At 38.0% G+C, this 22,360-nt stretch overlaps 1 protein-coding gene and 1 pseudogene across 2 annotated transcripts; one reads left to right on the top strand and one right to left on the bottom strand.

Annotated features, from left to right (window-relative positions):
- Nucleotides 1-6: 6 nt before the first annotated feature.
- LOC139621270 (up-regulator of cell proliferation-like) lies at nt 7-1,061 on the bottom strand (annotated as a pseudogene).
- A 7,179-nt stretch (nt 1,062-8,240) lies between these two features.
- On the top strand, nt 8,241-19,553 carry LOC139621408 (up-regulator of cell proliferation-like). Of its 2 annotated transcripts, XM_071477905.1 has the most exons (3): nt 8,241-8,387; nt 9,428-9,541; nt 13,147-19,553. In XM_071477905.1, the coding sequence occupies exons 2-3, from the start codon at nt 9,448-9,450 to the stop codon at nt 17,823-17,825; spliced, it is 4,773 nt and encodes a 1,590-aa protein (XP_071334006.1). In that variant the 5' UTR covers nt 8,241-8,387; nt 9,428-9,447; the 3' UTR covers nt 17,826-19,553. The 2 variants fall into 2 exon arrangements, with proteins under 2 accessions (XP_071334006.1, XP_071334007.1); XM_071477906.1 differs by lacking the exon at nt 8,241-8,387 and having other exon boundaries at nt 9,316-9,541.
- The last annotated feature ends 2,807 nt before the right edge of the window (nt 19,554-22,360 follow it).

Below are 22,360 nucleotides of genomic sequence, written 5' to 3'. Positions count from 1 at the left end.
AAGCATCTAGTTTTCAACTATACCCTTCACTGTTTTTCGCAGAGCTTTGACAAAGTCTGCATCATTTGTTTGCTTAGTCTTAATAATGATGTTCTTAGTTAAGTCCAAGTCAGTTGCTAATTTCTTAAGAGCATTTATATTGAAGCTCTTGCTTTGGCAGTGGCCCACCAAGAAGATCCGTGCCTTGTTGTGTTGGTTTGTAAGCAACTTGCTCTGAGAGTCCAAATGTCAAAGAACACAAAAACTGCTGCAGATGTCTGACACAAAAAAGAAAACTGTGTTTCAAATGAAGCAATGTCCCCACAAAGGTTAGCTCCAGCTACTGGCTCACTGAAAATATCAATGTTTTTGTTTCCACAAGGAAGGTACCAAGTGATTTCAGTCAGTCCATCAGATATTCTTCTTGGACTGTCACCACACTCCATATCGTGGTGAATAAAGGTGTCATGGTACTGCTGAGAATTGCTCAGAAGCTTATTGAGAATCTCTGACTTGGACAAGGAGCATTCCCCCAGTCTCACAAAGGATATCATTGGAAGTTCAGAGAGAACAATTCTTCCTTCAATAAAGCCCTTGGATTGTGAAAGTGACTCAGGTCTGTACTTTTTAACAATGTCTCTCAAGGCCCACAGCATTAGTGTGCACTGTTGTGTGTCACAATTAGGAAGCAGCAAACTGCACATAGACATTTTGAGTGCCATCTCCTGCTGTACAAACCCATCAGAACACAGAAAGAGAGCAGTGATTATGTCAAGAGGGTTTAGCATGTCACTAGAGTTTGGTCTGTCAAGCAGATTATGAAAATTGAGTTCTTTAATCTCTGATGCAGCATCACAGCGTAATTCACATTCTGATGTACATGTCATATTCCTGGCTGTCACATTAACCATCATTAGTTTCTTGAGAAAATACCATGGAAGATCTGATTGACACTTGGCAGGTTCATCTGTAATGGTCTTCTCATCAATCTGAAGTATTTTGCTCAGCGATAACTTCTCCGTGTAGTGCTGCACCAACCCCAGATCCTCCAACAAGCTCTTCAGTTGTGTCTCTGCAGGCATGAAAGTACTTGTTATTTCAAAGCAAGCAAGGCAAAGCATGTGTTGTAAAATATAGATTTAAAAATTAATTGACACAGAATCTATCCATGCATTCAAATATCAGGTCATGTACAACTTCACATCCTGCTTTTGAAGTAAGCTACATTTGAAAACTTGATTTACTGTAATTGGACTTTCAGACATTATACAGGAGGTAATCTTGATGAAATTCTATTCTATCTTTTTCATTTAAAGTATTTACACTGCCAATCACTGTAATTTATTGGAAAACATGCTTTAGTTTTGTCTTCGAGCAACCCACCAATATATTTTATTCCAGTCCACACTCACAGAACTATTGTTTTGCATTTCGATTGTTATTTTGGCCCAATACTGCGTCTTGATCCCAAATTGATTCATTTGATTATTACAGCCCCTGCCTCCAGAAAAAATAAGCATGTAGTATTATGTGGTATTAGGACAGTGGCATAAACATAAATTAAATTTACCTCCCAACTTTTGTTTGGCTTACTCACTTACCTCACTTTGTATGCCTGTACATGCAAAAGTAAAATTTATCTAGGTTGCTTGGCTGGAAAGTTGCCCCAGTATTCAGGAGTGTTGTGTATGAATTTTTTCAATGAGTGTAATTCATTGAACATGCTAATTTTTGGTGAACAGTAAACTGAATGTACAATATCCATTTTCAATGAATGAACCTGAATGTGAGTGTTGTTAACTCTTTAGAGAGATAATGATGCTCACGCAATAGAAGGTGGGACTAATGCACCAAAAAGCTGTTTTCCAACTGCCAAAAAAACATCACAACAACTGTGTTTTACAGCAGCACACAAGGATTTACAGCACCTGGTATGCGTCCCATGTATAGTGCCAGTAATTCAAACAACACAGCTACTAGTACTGCTGAAAACATTTCGTTTTTTAATATTTGAAGGACATTTATGAAAAAACTGTGTAGATTTCAAAGAAGAAAAATCTCATGTTTTTATGTAACATCTGTCTGCCAGGTCTGAAAAAACACAAGTCCAAATGTCAGCCACATGAGCAACGAATTTGAAATGACACACTGAGTTGAAGCATCTGACCAGTCTTTTGAAATATCTGCTAATTAATGATGATTTCAAGAAATCATTAAGTATAAGGCCATGAACCAACAGCCGCAAAGTTTCTACCTGAGTCAAACTCACAGCATATACATATGAAACATATCCTCACAATGATTTTTTCTTAGCTTTTAAAAGTAACCTCTGTGACTCCATAGTGGTATACAGTAATTCATTTAGTTTGTAGCAATGACTGGCAATGACATTGGGCTGGGGATGGATGGGTAGGAGAAAGATTATTTTTTAAATGGAAGAAATTAATGTGAACTAGTTCATGTCAATCTTTGTGAACTGAACTTTTAACTAGCTCTTCTAAAGAGTGAACTTGCACAACACTGGAAGTAGGTCCCTGTGGAAAATTTCATTGTTTCTGTACAGGCCACACACAGTTGTCATCCATTGTTCTGACATTTATGACTCATTATTATTTTGCATCATTGTTGACAGGTGTAGTTTCACCCAATTGCAATTTTTGCATTACATAATACAGTCAACTGCATTGTGGGATTATTAGCATACCATAGTGTAAATGAATGGATACTGCATTTTCATTCCATTACTGTTTTCACTGGAAAATAACACTGTTAATTTCCCACAATAACATGATAGAGGGTATTTGTGGGATGTTAGAAATCATGACAGTCCCTCCTCTCAGTATAGGCAGCAGTAGGTTGGGACTAGATTGGGCTGACCAAAAAATTACAACAGTCCCACCCTAGCGACACTAAGAAATTGTCTTATATGTGATATATGAAATTGAGAATTATTTTATTGAGTGAATCAATGTGTTATGCACAGGTCTATGGCGACATAATGTTTGATCCATTAGAAATGGTAAAATATTTTTGGTATACAAGCCTGTTTCCAAAAAAATTGGGGCACTGTGTCAAATGAAAATTAAAACAGAATGTGATGATTTGCAAATCATGCAAACCCATATTTAATTGGAAATAGAACAAAGACAACATATCAAATGTTGAAATGCTGAAATTTGATTGTTCTATGAAAAATATTTGCATAATTTGAATATGATGCCAGCAACACGTTTCAAAAAAGATGGGACAGGGGCAACAAAAGACTGAAAAAGTTGTGTAATCCTAAAAAAAAACACCTGGTTGAATATCTCACAACTAATTAGATTAATTGGTAACAGGTCAGTAGATGATTGGGTATAAAAAGAGGCGGAGTAACAATTAAAGAATAATGTTCCTCAATGTAAAATTGCAAAGAATTTGGGGATTTCAGAAGCTATGGTTCATAATATCATTAAAAGATTCAGATAATCTGGAGAAATCTCTGTAGGCAAAGGGACAAGGCTGAAAACCTGTATTCGATGGCTGTAAACTACGGTTCCTCAGGCGGCACTGCATTAAAGACAGACACGATTCTATGTGTGTATCCCTGCAAGGGTTTGGGAACACTCCTAAAAACCATTGTCTGTGAACACAGTACATCACTGCATCCACAAATGCAGGTTGAAACTCTACCAGGCAAAGCAGAAACCATATCTAAACATGATCCAGAAACATCGCCGACTTCTTTGGACCCGAGCTCATTTAAGATGGTCTGAGGTGAAATGGAAAACTGTCCTGTGGTCTGACAAATCAAAATTTCAAATAGTTTTTGGCAGCAGTAATCAGAGTAAGGCTAACAAGCTGGGTCTGCAGTGACTATGGAACATGAACAAATCTGCAGAGCTTTGAAGTGGTCTCTTTGGCGTTCTTTGGGGTATGGGCAGCAGCTTTGCATGTATGGAAAGTCTTAAGGGCAGAGGGTCTGTAGAAGAGCTGGTATCAGCAGCTGCTGTGTTAAGTGAAGTATACGGGTTACAGCTACAGTAAGATGACAAAAATATTTTTTGTGCATTTTTACAGTTGATAATACTTCCTGAATAGTTTACAAGCAACATGATTTTAATCTACATTTTAGTACTAGGCTGCTAAAGACATAAGGTATGTAGGAAGATTTGAGAAAAGCCCCATGCATTAATGAGTGAACTCTGCCACTGTCATACCCAGTTGTCATTAGATTTGGCTGATGTAAAATTGTAGTAGTCAGGATTACTTATAACACTATATGCTGGTCATCCCTGAGGAAGTATTTAATTCAGTGTCTATGTCCACAAGGAACCAGAATGTCCTTTGAACTCTTTGTGGTTATGGCCTTCGATCATCTTTATTGATTTCAATAACTTTTAGTTTTGGGAATGGTATCATGAAAACAATCTGTCAATGCAAACACATTATAGTCCAAAGAAGGGAAAACAACTCACCTCTAATCAACCGTGTCCTTAGGCCATGAGTTTGAAGGCGCTTTCATCTCAAATCATTCACTTAAGTGAGTTTGTTCTTTTTTTTTTTTTTTACACTGAGGTCTGCTTTTACATTTATACATGATACTGTTATTTCACATAATTATTTTTCGTCAGTGCATCTGCAATCTTGGAAGAACATTTTGCATCATTTTTAATACCTAAATTGTCCCTTAACTTACTTGTGTGTACAGATGTCAAGGCAAGTCTGTATATATCTTCATTCTTCATATCCTCAGGGGACTGCAAGGACTGGCAGCAGCAACTCCCACCCATCCTGCATCTTGTTACTGATCCTGCAAAAACAAATTAACTGTTGAACCAAACATGAGCATAAACGAGAAACATCCTCGCCCCCCTGTGGGTAACTTAGATGGATAGTTGTATGAGGCAAATTTCCTAATTACAATCACAATTCATGGTAACAGTCTTCAAATCTTGTGTGTAAGGTTTGGCAATGCACAGGGTGATACTGGGAATTATTTTCATGATTTTTTTGGTTCATTCTCCCTGATCTACAGGAACAGTTAGTCATCTTCGACAGCAAACGCCTATAGCTGAAAAAACAGTGCAGAGAGTTAGGTTAAGTAGATCTGTTAAGTAGATTTGTTCGTCATGTATCTAGCTACAATGATACAGACTTGTTCAGAGACTACCATTCCTAACCCTGCCTCTCTTTGCTGAACTTGGTTCTGTCCCACTTCACAGTAATAGCTGGCAAAACACACAAAGTAAAGTAATGTAAAATTTCCTTTTGCATCACTGACAAAATTAATATTTTTTTAAATATGTGTTGTACTTCCCAGGTCTGGTGGTGTGTCATAAATAATATATATCATCCACTCCTCTGTTAATAAAAATAAAAACATTGAAAATACAGTAAAACGTTTCCTTTGCCAAGTTTGAATAATAATTTACAGTGGAGGCAATGAAAGCCCTGTAGTAGCAGATTACATTAGTAATTAATTGTTCAAAAAGCAGCTATATTGTTCACTGAAAAAGCAATAGCATATAGAAACCCACATTCTTTTAGCCAGGAGTTTTTCGTAGATATGCAGGATTCATAGATGAAGTATTTGTCTTGTTGCTGCAGATGGAGCACCTGACTTCGCTGCATATGACAATGCAGACCCCTCCTTTTATTCTGTTGATGAGGCCTCTTTCACTTTTGGTGTCATGATCATGTGATTTCTGAGAAGCTAAAATCACCATTTCCTGTAAACTTAAAAAGGAAACTTAGATAAAAGTCACCTTATGTGGCTTAGTGCATTACCATATGTTGTGTTGCAGAATTGACAATGTAAGAAATCAATGTTGTAGCCACAGGAATCGCATAATAGTGATTACACATTTTCACCATAAAGTTGTTTGTTGTCACCACAGACTGTATATAAAAATAGATGTAGACTCTGGGTCTGAAAAGTGAAGCCAGTGCAGAAGTGCCTTAAACCTTCATTCTATATAATGACCATCAGGGGTCAACTTCACTGGTTGCAAAAAGAAGTCTGATTGTATTAAAGTCTTTGGGAAAATGTCTCTACTTCTCTCTCAGTTTATTACCTCAGTAAATGTTTTTTCTAATGAGTTCGTGCTCTCAGTCGCTAGTTTCAAGTCTTCTTCAATCCAACGTGATGTTCATTTTTTTATATTATGGTCCAATTTAGAGGACAATAGACCGTAAAGCAGGGTATGCATTAGGTTGGGGCTACTGTGTGATTGACAGACTGTACCACACACAGCGACCTGCCTGAAAATCAGGATAGAGGACAGAGCAGGTCAGATCCACCCCTCACTCCTCCTCAGATCCACCTTATTGTTCAAATATTGTTTCTTCTGGTTCCAAAAAACCAAGATGTCAACATCCAAATTACAATCTTGAGTCATCATAACAGCAGCTCACAAACCAGTGGGGGATGTTGCCACTTGGTTGTGACACATACACAAACACACATATCTTATTATTGTATTATTGTATTTTATACAAAGTTTTATACAAAAGCAAAAGATTAACGCAAAAGCAAATGAAAAATATAATAAAGTGTGGCAGTCTGTATAGTAGGAGGTTAGGGTGTTTCTGGATGAGCGAGGTGTGTGGTGTCTGGCAGTGATGTTGCATTGCATAAATCAAAGAAAGATGTGCAGGAGAAAACAGCGCCCATGAGTTTGAGGAAGGGCAAGGATTTACAGAACTGGGGACCTTCGATTACCATGATGATGCATTAATTCTATCGCAGAAATAAAACATACGGAAAAGGGTATACCTGCAAGTGGAGTCTTAGAGGTCGATATGTCTGTCATATTTGTATTTAATGTAATGTGTTATTCAATCCCTAGTGTATCTGATACATAAGATGAACTACCAACACAATTTTCTGACCACTGTGTAGAGAAATTTGTCTGATTTCACACAGTGTGTCTACCAAAGCACAGAGACTTACAGAATTTGAATTACGAGCCTCTGAGTGGCGAGAGTACCATCCAACAGCCCCATTAACTGCAATAAAAACTCAGAACAAGATTTTCGGAAAAACACAGAAACAACCATTTTTGAAACCTGCTCTTGCATCCACATTTTTGATTCTAGAAACACCAACCACATCAACGTGTTCAACAGTCTTGTGCTGTCTGTGGAGTAAAAATTATTCCAATAGGAGATACTGTTTTTAAGAAATTAAGACGAGTTTAAGAAGCCAAATTCTCACTCATGTCTATGTAAGCTCCATGTCTTCCAGGTAGACACAGGTGCAGGATATTGATCATTAACAGGCCAAGACAGACAGACACAGAGAGAGAGAGAGAGAGAGCAGGAGAGAGACATAAACACAGACACAGTCAGGTATACAGTATTTTCTGAAAGTGATTGGCTACATCTCCACAGATGTGTTGTTTCAGAGAAACTTCAAACTTGATGTCAGTCTTGTCATCCTGATTGTTTTGCAGCCTCTCATCAATCACAATCATAAAACTGAATGCAAGCACCTATGATGCTGTCAGCCATTTTTTGTGCTCTCATGATGTGATCTTGAATGTTAAAGTACTTGCTCATGTTGTGTGTAAACCTGTCCCAGAGCCCTTCAGCTGTATATTTGAAAGGCTCATTGCCACAATCTTTCAAGCTTTTTTGACTAAACAATTCAGATGCATGACTCCCCTTATGTGACAGATTTAATCTCAGGCAGTGGGATACACTGGTGAAGACATCTGTTGCCTTCTGTTCAGAAACAGACAATTTCTTCACTGTTTCATTCCACATCTTATCAAATTCTTCATCCAGCTCTTTTTCTCTCATCTGGACATTCTTCTTTTGGCATTGATTGATCAGTGCACACACTGCCTTTTCAATCTCTTTGTGATTTTCCCTGATTCATTCAAGTTCTGTCATTCCCTGTTTGATCTCTGCTGCTGCTGTGAGCTGATGAAACACAGAGTTCTCCATTTCTCGACGAAGGCTCTTTGCACTGTTTGCAAAGTCCTCTTTGTCTCCCACGACAGCACTGTGGGGGCTTCACTTTTCAAAGACATGGAGAATTCTTTTACATAAGCTAGTTCAGATTTTGAAATTTGCGTTTCAGCAACCCACTCGTACATGTCTTTTTTGAATTCCAATTTGCTGAATTCTGGTAATGCACTAAGCCATATTAGGTGACTTCTATCAATTATCTAAGTTCCCTTTTTAAGTTTACAGGAAATGGTGATTTTAGCTTCTCAGAAATCACATGGTCATGACACCAAAAGTGAAAGAGGCCTCATCAACAGAATAAAAGGAGGGGTCTGCATTGTCATATGCAGCGAAGTCAGGTGCTCCATCTGCTGCAACAGGACAAATACTTCATCTATGAAACCTGCATATCTACGAAAAACTCCTGGCTAAAAGAATGCAGTATTACCATGGATGAATCTCTTCTATAAAAGGTGGGTTTCTATATGCTATTGCTTTTTTAGTGAACAATATAGCTGCTACTTGGACAATTAATTACTAATGTAATCTGATACTGCAGGGCTTTCATTGCCTCCACTGTAAACTCTGATTAAAACTTGGCAAAGGAAAAGTTTTACTGTATTTTCAATGTTTATATTTTTATTAACAGAGGAGTGGATGATATATATTATTTATGTCACACCACCAGACCTGGGAAGTGCAACACATATTTAAAAAAATATTCATAAATTTTGTCAGAGATGCAAAAGAAAATATTACATTACTTTATGTGTTTTGCCAGCTATTACTGTGAAGTGGGACAGAACCAAGTTCAGCAAAGAGAGGCAGCCCTTTCTTTCTACCTCTCATGCCTTTGTTATTATATGTTATTACATATATATTATTTGCCCTGTTATAATTAGAAAATCTTAGCTATTCGCTAATTGGATCCTCATGCAAAGGTACTTTTTTTTGGGTTGAGAACACTGCTTAATGAGAGTTGATGGGAGTTTCCCCATAGGAGTACTGCGTGTCATATTATCCTTTCTGATTGATGCTCATGTTTGGTTTAACAACTCATTTTCTTTGGCAGGACATGGATGTTTTTTCTTTCCCTGTCTTTTCTTTTTTTGAAAGACATGCTTTTGTACCCGAAGGTTAGGGTTAGGAATGGTAGTCTCTGAACAAGTCTGTATCATTGTAGCTAGATACATGACGAACAAATCTACTTAACAGATCTACTTAACCTAACTCTCCACACTGTTTTTTTCAGCTATAGGCGTTTGCTGTCGAAGATGACTAACTGTTCCTGTAGATCAGGGAGAATGAACCAAAAAAATCATGAAAATAATTCCCAGTATCACCCTGTGCATTGCCAAACCTTACACACAAGATTTGAAGACTGTTACCATGAATTGTGATTGTAATTAGGAAATTTGCCTCATACAACTATCCATCCAAGTTACCCACAGGGGGGCGAGGATGTTTCTCGTTTATGCTCATGTTTGGTTCAACAGTTAATTTGTTTTTGCAGGATCAGTAACGAGATGCAGGATGGGTGGGGGTTGCTGCCGCCAGTCCTTGCAGTCCCCTGAGGATATGAAGAATGAAGATATATACAGACTTGCCTTGACATCTGTACACACAAGTAAGTTAAGGGACAATTTAGGTATTAAAAATGATGCAAAATGTTCTTCCAAGATTGCAGATGCACTGACTAAAAATAATTATGTGAAATTACAGTATCATGTATAAATGTAAAAGCAGACCTCAGTGTAAAAAAAAAAAAAAAGAACAAACTCACTTAAGTGAATGATTTGAGATGAAAGCGCCTTCAAACTCATGGCCTTTCATGATACCATTCCCAAAACTAAAAGTTATTGAAATCATTAAAGATGATGGAAGGCCATAACCACAAAGAGTTCAAAGGACATTCTGGTTCCTTGTGGACATAGACACTGAATTAAATACTTCCTCAGGGATGACCAGCATATAGTGTTATAAGTAATCCTGAATACTACAATTTTACATCAGCCAAAACGAATGACAACTAAAAGGGGTATGACAGTGGCAGAGTTCACTCATTAATGCATGGGGCTTTTCTCAAATCTTCCTACATACCTTATGTCTTTAGCAACCTAGTACTAAAATGCAGATTAAAATCATGTTGCTTGTAAACTTTTCAGGAAGTATTATCAACTGTAAAAATGCACAAAAAATATTTTTGTCATATGATTTTTTTGCAATCATTTTGTGGCATCCCACAAAATGTTCTTTGTCTTTTGAAAGTTGTTTTATTTCAAGTTTATACTGTACTATATTACACATAGCCTAGTGTAGCTTCTTACTGTAGCTGTAACCTGTATACTCCACTTAACACAGCAGCTGCTGATACCAGCTCTTCTACAGACCCTCTGCCCTTAACACTTTCCATACATGCAAAGCTGCTGCCCATACCCCAAAGAACGCCAAAGAGACCACTTCAAAGCTCTGCAGATTTGTTCATGTTCCATTGTCACTGCAGACCCAGCTTGTTAGCCTTACTCTGATTCCCGCTGCCTCACAGGCCCTGTTCAGACCTGGTATTAACAGCCGTCCTAAGTGATCTGATCACAAGTGGTTCAGCTCTAAGTTCAGGTGTGAACACACCCAGGACGTATTCAGGATGCATTTGAGGTTTGATCACTCTGGCCACATTCAGAGGTGGTCTGGGCCACATGTGGCCACATTCTTTCAGCAGCGTGAATGCAAATGTGTCCTGGCCACGTTGAAGGACCACCTACTCTACTGATGTCCTCTGCCACAGTCTAATGAGTCCCATCACAGCTTCATAATACAACCCCGTTTCCAAAAAAGTTGGGACACTGTGTAAAATGTAAAAAAAAACAGAATGCAATGATTAACAAATAATGTAAACCCATATTTAACTGAAAATAGAATAAAAACAACATATCAGTTGTTGAAATTCTGAAATCGTATTGTTTTATGAAAAATATCTGCTCAATTTGAATTTGATGAAAGCAACATGTTTCAAAAAGTTGGGACAGGGTCATGTTGAGTTTTGAAAGTGAAATGCTGTCCCATTATTGCCTGATTCAGGTTTTCAGCTGTTCAATAGTTCGGGGTCTGCTTTGTCGTATTTTTCGTTTCATGATGCCCCAAATATTTTCAATGGAAAAAGACATTGTCTGGATGGCAGCATATGTTGCTCCACAACCTGTATATATGGTTCAGCATTAATGGAGCCTTCCCAGATGTGCATGCTACCCAAGCCATGGGTACTAATGCACCCCCACATCATAACAGATACCTGCTTTTGAACTGTGCACTGATAACAAGCTGGATGGTCCCTTTCCTCTGTAGCCTGGAGGAGGTGGCATCCATGATTTCCAAATTTTGATTTGTCAGACCACAGGACAGTTTTCCATTTTACCTCAGACCATCTTAAATGAGCTCAGGCCCAGAGAAGTCAGCGATGTTTCTGGATCATGTTTAGATGTGGTTTCTTCTTTGCATGGTAGAGTTTCAACCTGCATTTGTGGATGCAGTGATGTACTGTGTTCACAGACAATGGTTTTTAGGAGTGTTCCCAAACCCTTGCAGGGATACACACATAGAATCGTGTCTGTCTTTAATGCAGTGCCGCCTGAGGAACCGTAGTTCATGGCCATCGAATGCAGGTTTTTGGCCTTGTCCCTTGCAGACAGAGATTCCTCCAGATTATCTGAATCTTTTAATGATATTATGAACTGTAGCTTCTGAAATCCCCAAATTCTTTGCAATTTTACATTGTGGAACATTTTTCTTTAATTGTTGCACTATTTGCCCACACAGTCTTTTAAAGAGTGGTGAACCTCTGCCTCTTTTTATACCCACTCATCAACTGACCTGTTGCCAATTAATCTAATTAGTTGTGAGATATTCAACCAGGTGTATTTTTTCACACAACTTTTCCAGTCTTTGATTGCACTTGTCACAATTTTTTTAAATGTGTTGCTGGCATCAAATTCAAATTGAGCATTTATTTTTCATAAAACAATAAAATTTCAGCATTTCAACATTTGATATGTTGTCTTTGTTCTATTTCCAATTAAATATGGGTTTACATGATTTGCAAATCATCACATTCTGTTTTAATTTACATTTTACACTGTTTTTGGTCAGACCAATAGTGATTTCCACAAATAGTGACATCCCACAGATACCCTCTATCATGTTATTGTGGGAAATTAACAGTGTTATTTTCCAGTGAAATCAGTAATGGAATGAAAATGCAGTATCCATTCATTTACACTGCGGTATGCTAATAATCCCACAATGCAGTTGACTGTATTATGTAATGTACCCAATTGCAATTTTTGCAATTGGGTGACACTACAGGTGCCAGGTGCTGTAAATCCTTGTGTTCTGCTGTAAAACACAGTTGTTGTGATGTTTTTTGGCAGTTGGAAAACAGCGTTTTGATGCATTAGTCCCACCTTCTATTGCGTGAGCATCATTATCTCTCACCAGAGTTAACAATACTCACATTCAGGTTCATTCATTGAAAATGGATTCTGTAAATTCAGTTTACTGTTCACCAAAAATTAGCATGTTCAATAAATTACACTCATTGAAGACATTCATACACAACACTCCCTAATACTGGGGCAACTTTCCAGCTAAGCAACCTAGATAAATTTTACTTTTGCATGTACAGGCATACAAAGTGAGGTGAGTAAGTCACACAAAAGTTAGTTAAGTCAATTTAATTTATGTTTTTGCCACTGTCCTAATACTATATAATACCACATGCATATTTTTTTTCTGGAGTCAGGGGCTGTAATACTCAAATCAATCACTTTGGGATAAAGACGTAGTATTTGGCCAAAATGACAATCGAAATGCAAAATAATAGTTCTGTGAGTGTGGCCTGGAATAAAATATTTTGGTGGGTTGTTCGAAGACAAAAATAAAGCATGTTTTCTCATAAATTACCGTGATTGGCAGTGTAAATATTCACAACAATTTAAATGAAAAAAATTGAATTACATCAAGATGACTTCCTGTATGATGTCTAAAAGTCCAATTACAGTAAATCAAGTTTTCAAATGTAGCTTACTTCAAATGCAAAAGCAGGATGTGAAGTTGTACATGACCTGATATTTGAATGTATGGATAGATTCTATGTGTCAATTCATTTTTAGATCTATGTTTTACGGCACATGCATTGCCTTACTTACTTTGAAATAACAAGTACCTTTATATCCACAGAGACACAACTGAAGAGCTTGTTGGAGGATCTGGGGTTGGTGCAGCACTACACAGAGAAGTTATCGCTGAGCAAAATACTTCAGATTGATGAGAAGACCATTACAGATGAACCTGCCAAATGTCGATCAGATCTTCCATGGTATTTTCTCAAGAAACTAATGATGGTTAATGTGACAGCCAGGAATGTGACATGTACATCAGAATGTGAATCAGACTGTGATGCTGCGTCAGAGATTAAAGAACTCGATTTTCATAATCTGCTTGACAGACCAAACTCAAGTGACATGCTAAACCCTCTTGACATAATCACTGCTCTCTTTCTGTGTTCTGATGGTTTTGTACAGCAGGAGATGGCACTCAAAATGTCTATGTCTCAGTTTTCTGTGCCTCTGCTGCTTCCTAATTGTGACACACAACAGTGCACACTCATGCTGTGGGCCTTGAGAGACATTGTTAAAAAGTACAGACCAGAATCACTTTTACAATCCAAGGGCTTTATTGAAGGAAGAATTGTTCACTCTGAACTTCCAATGATATCCTTTGTGAGACTGGGGGAGTGCTCCTTGTCCAAGTCAGAGATTCTCAATAAGCTTTTGTGCAATTCTCAGCAGTACCATGACACCTTTGTTCACCATGATATGGAGTGTGGTGACAGTCCAAGAAGAATATCTGATGGACTGACTGAAATTACTTGGTACCTTCCTTGTGGAAACAAAAACATTGATATTTTCAGTGAGCCAGTAGCTGTAGCTAACCTTCGTGGAGACATTGCTTCATTTGAAACACAGTTTTCTTTTTTATGTCAGACATCTGCAGCAGTTTTTGTGTTCTTTGACAATTTGGACTCTAAGTCCAAGCTGCTTGCTAACCAACACCACAAGGCACGGATCTTCTTGGTGGGTAACCATCAAAGCAGGTGCTTTAACATGGATGCTCTAAAAAAGGCAGCAACCAAGCTGGGCTTGACTAAGAACATCATTGTGAAGACTAATCAAACAAATGATGCAGACTTTGTCAAAGTTCTGAGAAAAACAGTGAGGAGTGTAGCTGAAAACTCAGAGATAAAGATGAGCATTGAGAAGATGTCTGACATTGCTCATGAACTGGGAATCTTGGTTGATGAGGACTGTCCAGAGTGCCAGACTGCTAAGAAAAATGCAGATGGCATTACTGCAAAAATACAAAACACTTTTAAATACAAAGAAGATCAGCTTCCACTGCAAGGTGAAATATGGAAGAAATTGACGAGCTTAGAGAAGGAGGAATTTCGGCTTCGAAATGTTGGGTCTGAAAACATAGAAACTTACAAAAGCAATCTTCAGGTACAGAAAGAAACACTTCGGAAGAAACAGAGCTCTTATGACGTGTCAAATGCAATGACATGCTTCATCAGTGCAATATCAAGCCCAGGGAAAGAGAGATGTTATTTCCTGAAGTGGATGCGAATGAACCTCGATAACCTGTCTCAAGAGAAACTGTCTGGCCTCAGGGAGCAGTACAAAGAAAAATGCAAGAATTCTGAGAACAAAGATGAGATCAAAGACATTGACAGAGAACTTTCCAACAGTTCACTTGGGACTGAACATTTCTTCCGTGAAATGGGTCAGATGTATGAAGCTTCAGTTTCCCTTCCAGAAACAGACCTATCACGTAAACAATTACAGCATCTGCCCAAACTCTGTGCAGGATTGTTGCTGGATGGATTTCCCCTTGAGCTTGTAGATGGAGATGCATCCAACATACCCCTCAGATGGGTGAGGGATGTTCTCTCTCAGCTCCATGACTTGGTGTCTCCAAACAACAAGATACTGGTAGTCACAGTTCTTGGAGTTCAGAGCACAGGAAAGTCCACTCTTCTCAACACCATGTTTGGAGTACAGTTTGCAGTCAGCAGTGGTCGATGCACTCGTGGTGCTTTTATGTTGCTCATCAGAGTCAATGATGATGTCAAAAAAGTGCTCAACTGTGACTTCATGGTGATCATTGACACTGAGGGCTTAAAGTCACCAGAGCTTGCACAACTGGATGACAGCTATGAGCATGACAACGAGCTTGCAACACTTGTCGTGGGACTCAGTGATATCACCATTATCAATATTGCAATGGAGAATTTGACAGAAATGAAGGACATCCTGCAAATAGTTGTGCATGCTTTTCTCAGGATGAAAGAGGTGGGCAAAAAGCCTAAATGTCAGTTTGTTCATCAGAATGTGTCAGATGTTTCAGCCCATGAGAAGAACTTACGAGACAGGAAACTGCTTTTGCAACAGTTAAATGAGATGACACAGGCAGCAGCCAAAATGGAGAAGAAAGAGGAGAACAAGAGCTTCACGGATGTGATGGAGTACAGTCCAGACACTGGGAACTGGTACATTCCTGGACTCTGGAATGGAAACCCACCAATGGCACCAGTCAATGCAGGGTACAGCGAAGCTGTATATGAGCTCAAGAAAAACATCATCCAAATACTGGGAAATTGTCAATCATCTGATAATGATATCTTGGCATTTGAAAGGTGGATGTCAAGCCTGTGGAATGCAGTAAAGCATGAAAACTTCATCTTCAGCTTCAGGAATAGTCTCGTGGCTGATGCATACATGAGGCTATGCACAGAATTCAACAAATGGGAATGGGAATTCAAAAAAGACATTTACAAGTGGGGTACAAATGCTGAAACAACAATTTCAAATTTTGGCACAGTTGCTGCACAATCTGAAATAGCTGACCTTAAAGATCTGGTCAAGTCTTTGAAATGTGAAGCCTCCACAGTGCTGTCTAAGTGGGAGACAAAGCTTCTTGAAAATCTGACCGAGTACTTCAAGCAAAAAGATGGTCATGTCCATCTAATAGAAGGATACAAAGAGGACTTTGTAAACAGTGCAAAGAGCCTTCGACGAGAAATGGAAAACTCTGTATTTAATCAGCTCACAGCAGCAGCAGAGATCAAACAGGGAATGACAGAACTTGATAGAATCAGGGAAAATCACACAAAAGAAATTGAAAAGGCAGTGTGTGCACTGATTGATCAATGTCGAAAGAAGAATGTCCAGATGAGTGAAAAAGAGCTGGATGAAGCATTTGACTGGATGTGGAATGAAACAGTGATGAAACTATCTTTTTTTAAACAAAAACCAAAAGATATCTTCACCAGTGTATCCCACTCCCTGAGATCAAATCTGTTACGCAAAGGGGGTCATGCATGTGAATTGTTGAGTCAAAAAAGCTTGAAAGATTGTGGCAGAAAGCCTTTCAAATATACAGCAGAAGGGTTCTACAACCAAGTTAAACACAAAGTGAGCGAGTGGCTAAACTTTCAAGATCACACAAGGATGGTACAACAAATGGCAGACAGCATCATAGCTGTTTGCAATCAGTTTGTGACTGAAAGAGTCCAAAGACAAAACAATTACTCTGACACTTACATCGAGGAGATCCTACACATGATTGATGAGAGGCTGGAAAACAATCAGGATGTTATGACAGACATTGAGTTTGAAGTTTCTCTGAAACAACACATCTGTGGACTTGCAGCCAGACACTTTCAGAAAATGCATGAAGATTTCCTACATGAGAATGATCCTTACAGATGTCTGAATCAAAACAAAGAGAAGTTTTGTACAGATTTTAAAGACATATTCAATGAACGAGACCAGTGCCAGAAGAAGGCAGAAGAATTCACCAACCGATGCTTGAAGCCTGCAGTCAAAGACTTTGTCAACCGTTCCCTGGCTCCTGATATCATTGGTGAGATGCTGACACAACAGCAGTTCAGCACAAGGATATCCTTCCAGTATTCAGTTTTACTGGATTTGCTTGCAAAGGATAACTTTGAAAACTACTTGAGCTACATTTGCTCATATGAGGAATATGTAAAGAAGTGGATATTTGACCAGATAGTGACTCACTTCTCAAATGGTTCTAAGATGTTTGAGTTTCAAGATCGGCATCTGAAGTCGAGTATCAACAGCATAAATGATGCTATCAACAAGGCTAAAATGAAAAAGAGTGGAAACTTGAAGACATTTGTTGATCATGTGTGTCAGGAACTTGGTGATAAACTGGTTATTTCCCAGGATGCTCTTGGTGCTTTCATGATCCTCAACAATGCAAACCAGGAACAGTTTGCTCAATGGTTTACAGAGTGTGTGGATGAGATGGGAGGAGCTCTTAGAGAAGAGCATAAAAAAAAAGACATCCAGATGAAAGTGAAAAATCTCTACGTGAAGTCCCAGAACGAGCTTTTCACCAGACTGATTGGATGTGGTAAACAGTGTCCATTCTGTACAGCTCCATGTGAGGCAGGAGCAAAAGCCCATACTGAGCACTGGGCTTCACTACATCGGCCACAGGGTCTGGGTCGTTACAGGTGGTACATAGAAAAAAACCTTGTCACTGACATATGCTCTTCATCTGTGATCAGCGATACCTGTTTTCGTTGTAACGCTACAAACAATGAAAGGCATCCTTACAAGCGTTACAGAGAAATTTTCCCAGACTGGAACATTCCTCCAGACGCAAGTCTCCAGGCATCAGACTACTGGAAATATGTACTGGCAAGGTTCAACAGAAAGTTTGCAGAAGCATACAAGGCAAAGCCTGCTGATATTCCTTCAACCTGGAAAAATATCACACCTAAGCAGGCAGAGGAGAGTCTCAGAGAGTCATTTAGCATCAAATGAGAGACTACATGATATGTGGTTACAGAGGTGCACATTCTCCTCATTGCATAGAATTATCCATTATCCTCTCATGAATATTTTTTCTTGCCTGTGTTATATGACATTGGAAAAAAGCCATAAACAGAAACATTGTGTATACAAGAGAGCCTTTATTTTATCACTGTCATTTACGATGATGCAGTTAGTGCTAACCTTCATCTGTGATTGACTGATTTAGGTCTATGTTGATAATGATGAGCCTTTTAAATATTTTTTGATTCTCTATGTAAATGCTAGGAGCACATGTAAGAAACATAGCAAATTAAATCTGTGTTTTTAATTTTATGATTTTTTTGTGATAGCTCATATGATAGATCATTATTTTGCCACAAAAGACGTCACAATAGTAAAATACACGAAAAAAGATTGCGAATAGTGCTCAGCTACATCTGAAATAAATCTGTCAATCCATGTGCTTAATGAAAATAATCAGCTTCAACTCTTAATGTATGAGTTACGCACACATATAGAAAAATGCCAAATTAGATTATATTGAATTGAGTTATTTATGATTTTGTGTGACTAATCAATGTCAATGAACTAACACTGAAAAGATGTAGGCCATGCAGATAATCAAAGCAGGGCTCTAGACTAACGATGTTCTGTGATCCCAGGGACGGTAAATGTGTTATGGACGAACAGAGATTCAACTCAGATACAAAAGGATATATAGCCTGTAATTTATTATTTACTTATTTCGCAAATTACAAACTGAACTGTGTGTGTGTGGCGATCAGCCCAGTGGAGCAGACTACAGACCATGGCTCTGTGTAACCGTCATCTCCCTCACTGTCTCCCAAGATAACTGTTCTGCGCTTCCTTGCGGCTTCATCTTACTGCTTAGTGTATATATCTTATCACTGATTAAATACTGAAGCAGGAGTGGACTGTTGCTGACTCGTTTTACATGAATAACAAAGTAACATAAAACTGTGGCTGAAATCTCAGAGAAAAGAAGTTCCAGATCCAGAAAAATCCAAATGTTTCAAATAGTTGTTAATACAGCAGCAGCAACTGTGCAGTCAATAGACAGGAGGAGTGCAGCAGCAGTGTGTTCATCAGAAACTCTAAAAAGCTAATTAAAGTCTTCAGAGCCTGTGTGATCAGCTCATATCTACAAAATTTTATCCAGAAAGATCCAGTGAAGGAAGAAAAAATATGTCTGGTGTTGAATTTACTGCTTTGCTGTACAATCTGCATTCCTATCTCTCACTCCCTATAGCTAGAAACTTAACTATAAACTTATCTATAAAGCAAGAATATCTATCTGTGTTTGTATGGTATTCACACTCACTCCAGAACAGTTAAAATTGTCTTTTGGGATGATTCCAGGACAATGGTGAAAAAAGTCTGGAAGTCTGCAAAGCAACAAAAAATGTTTTTCTTTCATCAAATTAAGTATGATATGCAATCTTTTACTGTTTGTTTTTGAGAAGTACGTGACACAAAATATTTACATGTAGTGTTATATCTATTTTAAAAGATCAATTGACATTGTATGTGGTATTGACACAATAGAACAGAAATTTGTTTCGTACAATATGCCAGTTTTTTCTAAATCAGAATAAAAAAATTTGTTTTTGTTTCTGTTTTGTATTTTAGGCAAAATATTTGCTTTTTCAATGCAGTAAATGATCATTTAGTATATATGTTTAACATGTAGTCTATACATGACAGTGTTTTTTTCTATTATCTTTAAATTGAGTATAATATGTGATTTTCTTACTCAGAATTAGGAATCTCTTTGTTTTTATTTCTTTTAAATATCTGGTGTCAAATATTTACACTTTAAAAAGATAATTCATTCAATATGATGTATTGCCAAAATGTATACATTACTTAGTTCTGTTAATTGAGTCAATAAAAAAAAACAAAATCAGCAGTCTGGCTATGAATGTATTTGAATGTAGAATGGAGTATTTTCAAGAATCAGTTCCTTTGCTCGTACTATAGTATTCCTTAACTCAATATTTTACTGCTGCATTTCAAGTCAAAATTGTTGCACAGAAAAAACAGATGATGAAGTTATCTTTGTTCATCATGATATGGTGAACAAAGATTTTGAGTGATTCACAGAGGCTACATGGGCCATCTCTGCAGCTGTTAGCTGCAAAGCAAAGGAGTCATCAGATTTACATTAGATAGGGCTATCAAATGCAAATGTGGATTAGTGTATTTTCTCCCCTCTGTCTACTGCTCATTAATGAACTTCTCCAGTTCACTTGTAGGTTTTACTTGGTATTACATTATTCACAGAACCTTAAGGACAGCTTGTCAATGAAATGACGTGTACAAAAAAATAGCATTATTTTTCATTATTATGACAATGCAGTTTTTCAAACATCAGACAGCATTTAATTCTCAAATACGGGACGATCCAGTTTTATACAGGACAGGTGATCGCCACCTCCACCCCACAAAACTGATTCTCCACACCCTGATCTTGCAAAAGGAAAACAGCCGCAACAACCTGACACCCCTCGTCTCCTCAACTCATTAAATCATGACAGGTTCTTGATGAATACCTCAAGAAATCTAATTGTAACAAAAACATGAGAGATGGACAGGAGGGCTGCGACATCTGATTACATAAGTAATCGCTTTTCCAAATTATAGCTATGTTGTTCATCTAGTTTTTGAGGCCCTCCCTTGATGCACATAGCGGAAAAGCTGACATCACAATAGCAGTAACAGTAACCCACCTTTGTAGAGCAGGTTCATGTGTGCCAATGCTGCATTCTTGTAGTCACAGTCTTTCTTCGGCGGTGTGGGATTTGTACCTTTTTGCCCTGAAGCTGTCGATGACGTACCAGACTTCCCTAAGTGTGACCTGCTACAATCCTGCAGCGCAGAGCCCTCCTTTTCTTCTGCAACTTTCACTCCTGCTTTCATTATCATGTAGCTTCCCGGAAAATAAAACTCTGTTACAGGAATTTCAAGAATGAAACTTTATCTCAGGTGGCACAGTGCATTCAGACGTTCTCCCTGTTGTGTTGCTGAATTAAGCCAATTTAAGGAATCATTGTTGAAGCCACGGGAATGTTGATTATATGCCTGCATTTGCACCATGAAATTAAGCATCAAGCTAAACCCCAGGGTTAAATTCAAAGTACAATATTCACTGTGATATTTTATTTAAAATTGCAACTATTTGCTATGTCAAATACACAAATAGACATTTTATTGAAGTAATAGGATCAGAGAAAGCAGTGTGAGAAAGACAACATGTGCTGTGTAACCGCAGTTTCATTGGCTCATTCTGAGCAATTGAGCTAAAATATTTACTGCAATTATGTTTAAACAGCAACATCATTGTAGCAACATTATAGCATTTCAGTGACAGGTGGAAGTTTGTCTAAATGATGAGACACAAAGTGAGGAATGTTTTCACCAGCCTCACTAAGTCATTTCAAACGACTTTTAATGTTATTTACGTCTTTTTGTGGCCCTTTTTTTGCTAAGAGGCGTTGGCGTTGAGTGGAACTTAAACAGAGTTCAAAAAGAACTTTCTTAGAGCTCTCAATCCATTCCGACCCAAAGTGATTCACAGCCAGTAAAATGATATCATCTTGGCTCAGAGTTTTCATTTTCACCAAAAGAAAATGTAAAAGTTCATCTTCCACAATAATTTTACCATCAACGGTTGTGTAGATCTCTGCTTTTCTCCAAGATTTCCGAGATTTACTCAGAGCAGAGCCACCTGCTCCAGCTGCCTTTCTTACTTTCTGACACTCTACTGATGATGAGGAATTAGTTTTTGTGGCTTTCATGCATCTGGTCATTTAAAAGAAGTGGAGCATGAGTGTGACAAAGCTTGTTCAAATGACATGCACTCTGAATGGCACAACAATTAGGATACACCCAAGCAGACAAGTTAGGAGTAATGAGGGACTCTCATATACAGATACAGTCATTATGTCAGCTGCCTTGACCTTTCTGCTAAACAAGCAAGTAGTTTTAAAGGCCAAATTCCCAACTCAGGAAGCCAGAAGATCTCAAAAGCACTGTTGTGACCTAGACTACAGAAAAAGAGTGAAGTGTCACGACTTTCAAATGCTGATGGATGCTCTGAAAGTCTTTAGATTATCCAGAAACAGAACCACTTGGCTGAAAAATTAAATTGTGAAATGAAATCTTCCAATGAAAAATGCATCTGTGGATCCACGCTCAACTGCAAAACAGTGACACATGGCACACAATACACAACCCATGCTGCATTGACCTTAAGCAAGTGACTGTGATTAGTGATTACTGTGCATTTGGGTCTGGGAATGAGAAGTTACAGTTGGCTATGTGTGAGGTAGTACAGTATAAACTTGAAATAAAATGACTTTTGAAAAGGAAAAAAAATTGTGGCATATATAATGATTGTAAAAAAAATAGTCATGACAGAAATATATTTTTTGTTTGCTACTGTTAACTATAGTTCCTCGAAAGTTTAGTTTTGAAAAAAGCCCCATGCATTAATGAGTTAAGTCTGCCGCTGTCATACTCTT

This window comes from Trachinotus anak, unplaced genomic scaffold (genome assembly GCF_046630095.1).
Source record: "Trachinotus anak isolate AG129_WGS33_773 ecotype Australia unplaced genomic scaffold, CSIRO_AGI_Tana_v1 ptg000005l, whole genome shotgun sequence".
NCBI lineage: Eukaryota > Metazoa > Chordata > Actinopteri > Carangiformes > Carangidae > Trachinotus > Trachinotus anak.
Note: the sequence above shows the minus strand (reverse complement) of the source record. Positions and strands in the feature narration are given on the sequence as shown.

Excerpts from the sequence above, each read along its gene's own strand:
- LOC139621408 (XM_071477905.1), top strand. The coding sequence starts at position 9,448 with ATGGGTGGGGGTTGCTGCCGCCAGTCCTTGCAGTCCCCTGAGGATATG. Across the intron at positions 9,542-13,146 it reads CTTGACATCTGTACACACAA|AGACACAACTGAAGAGCTTG; the intron begins GTAAGTTAAGGG and ends TTATATCCACAG.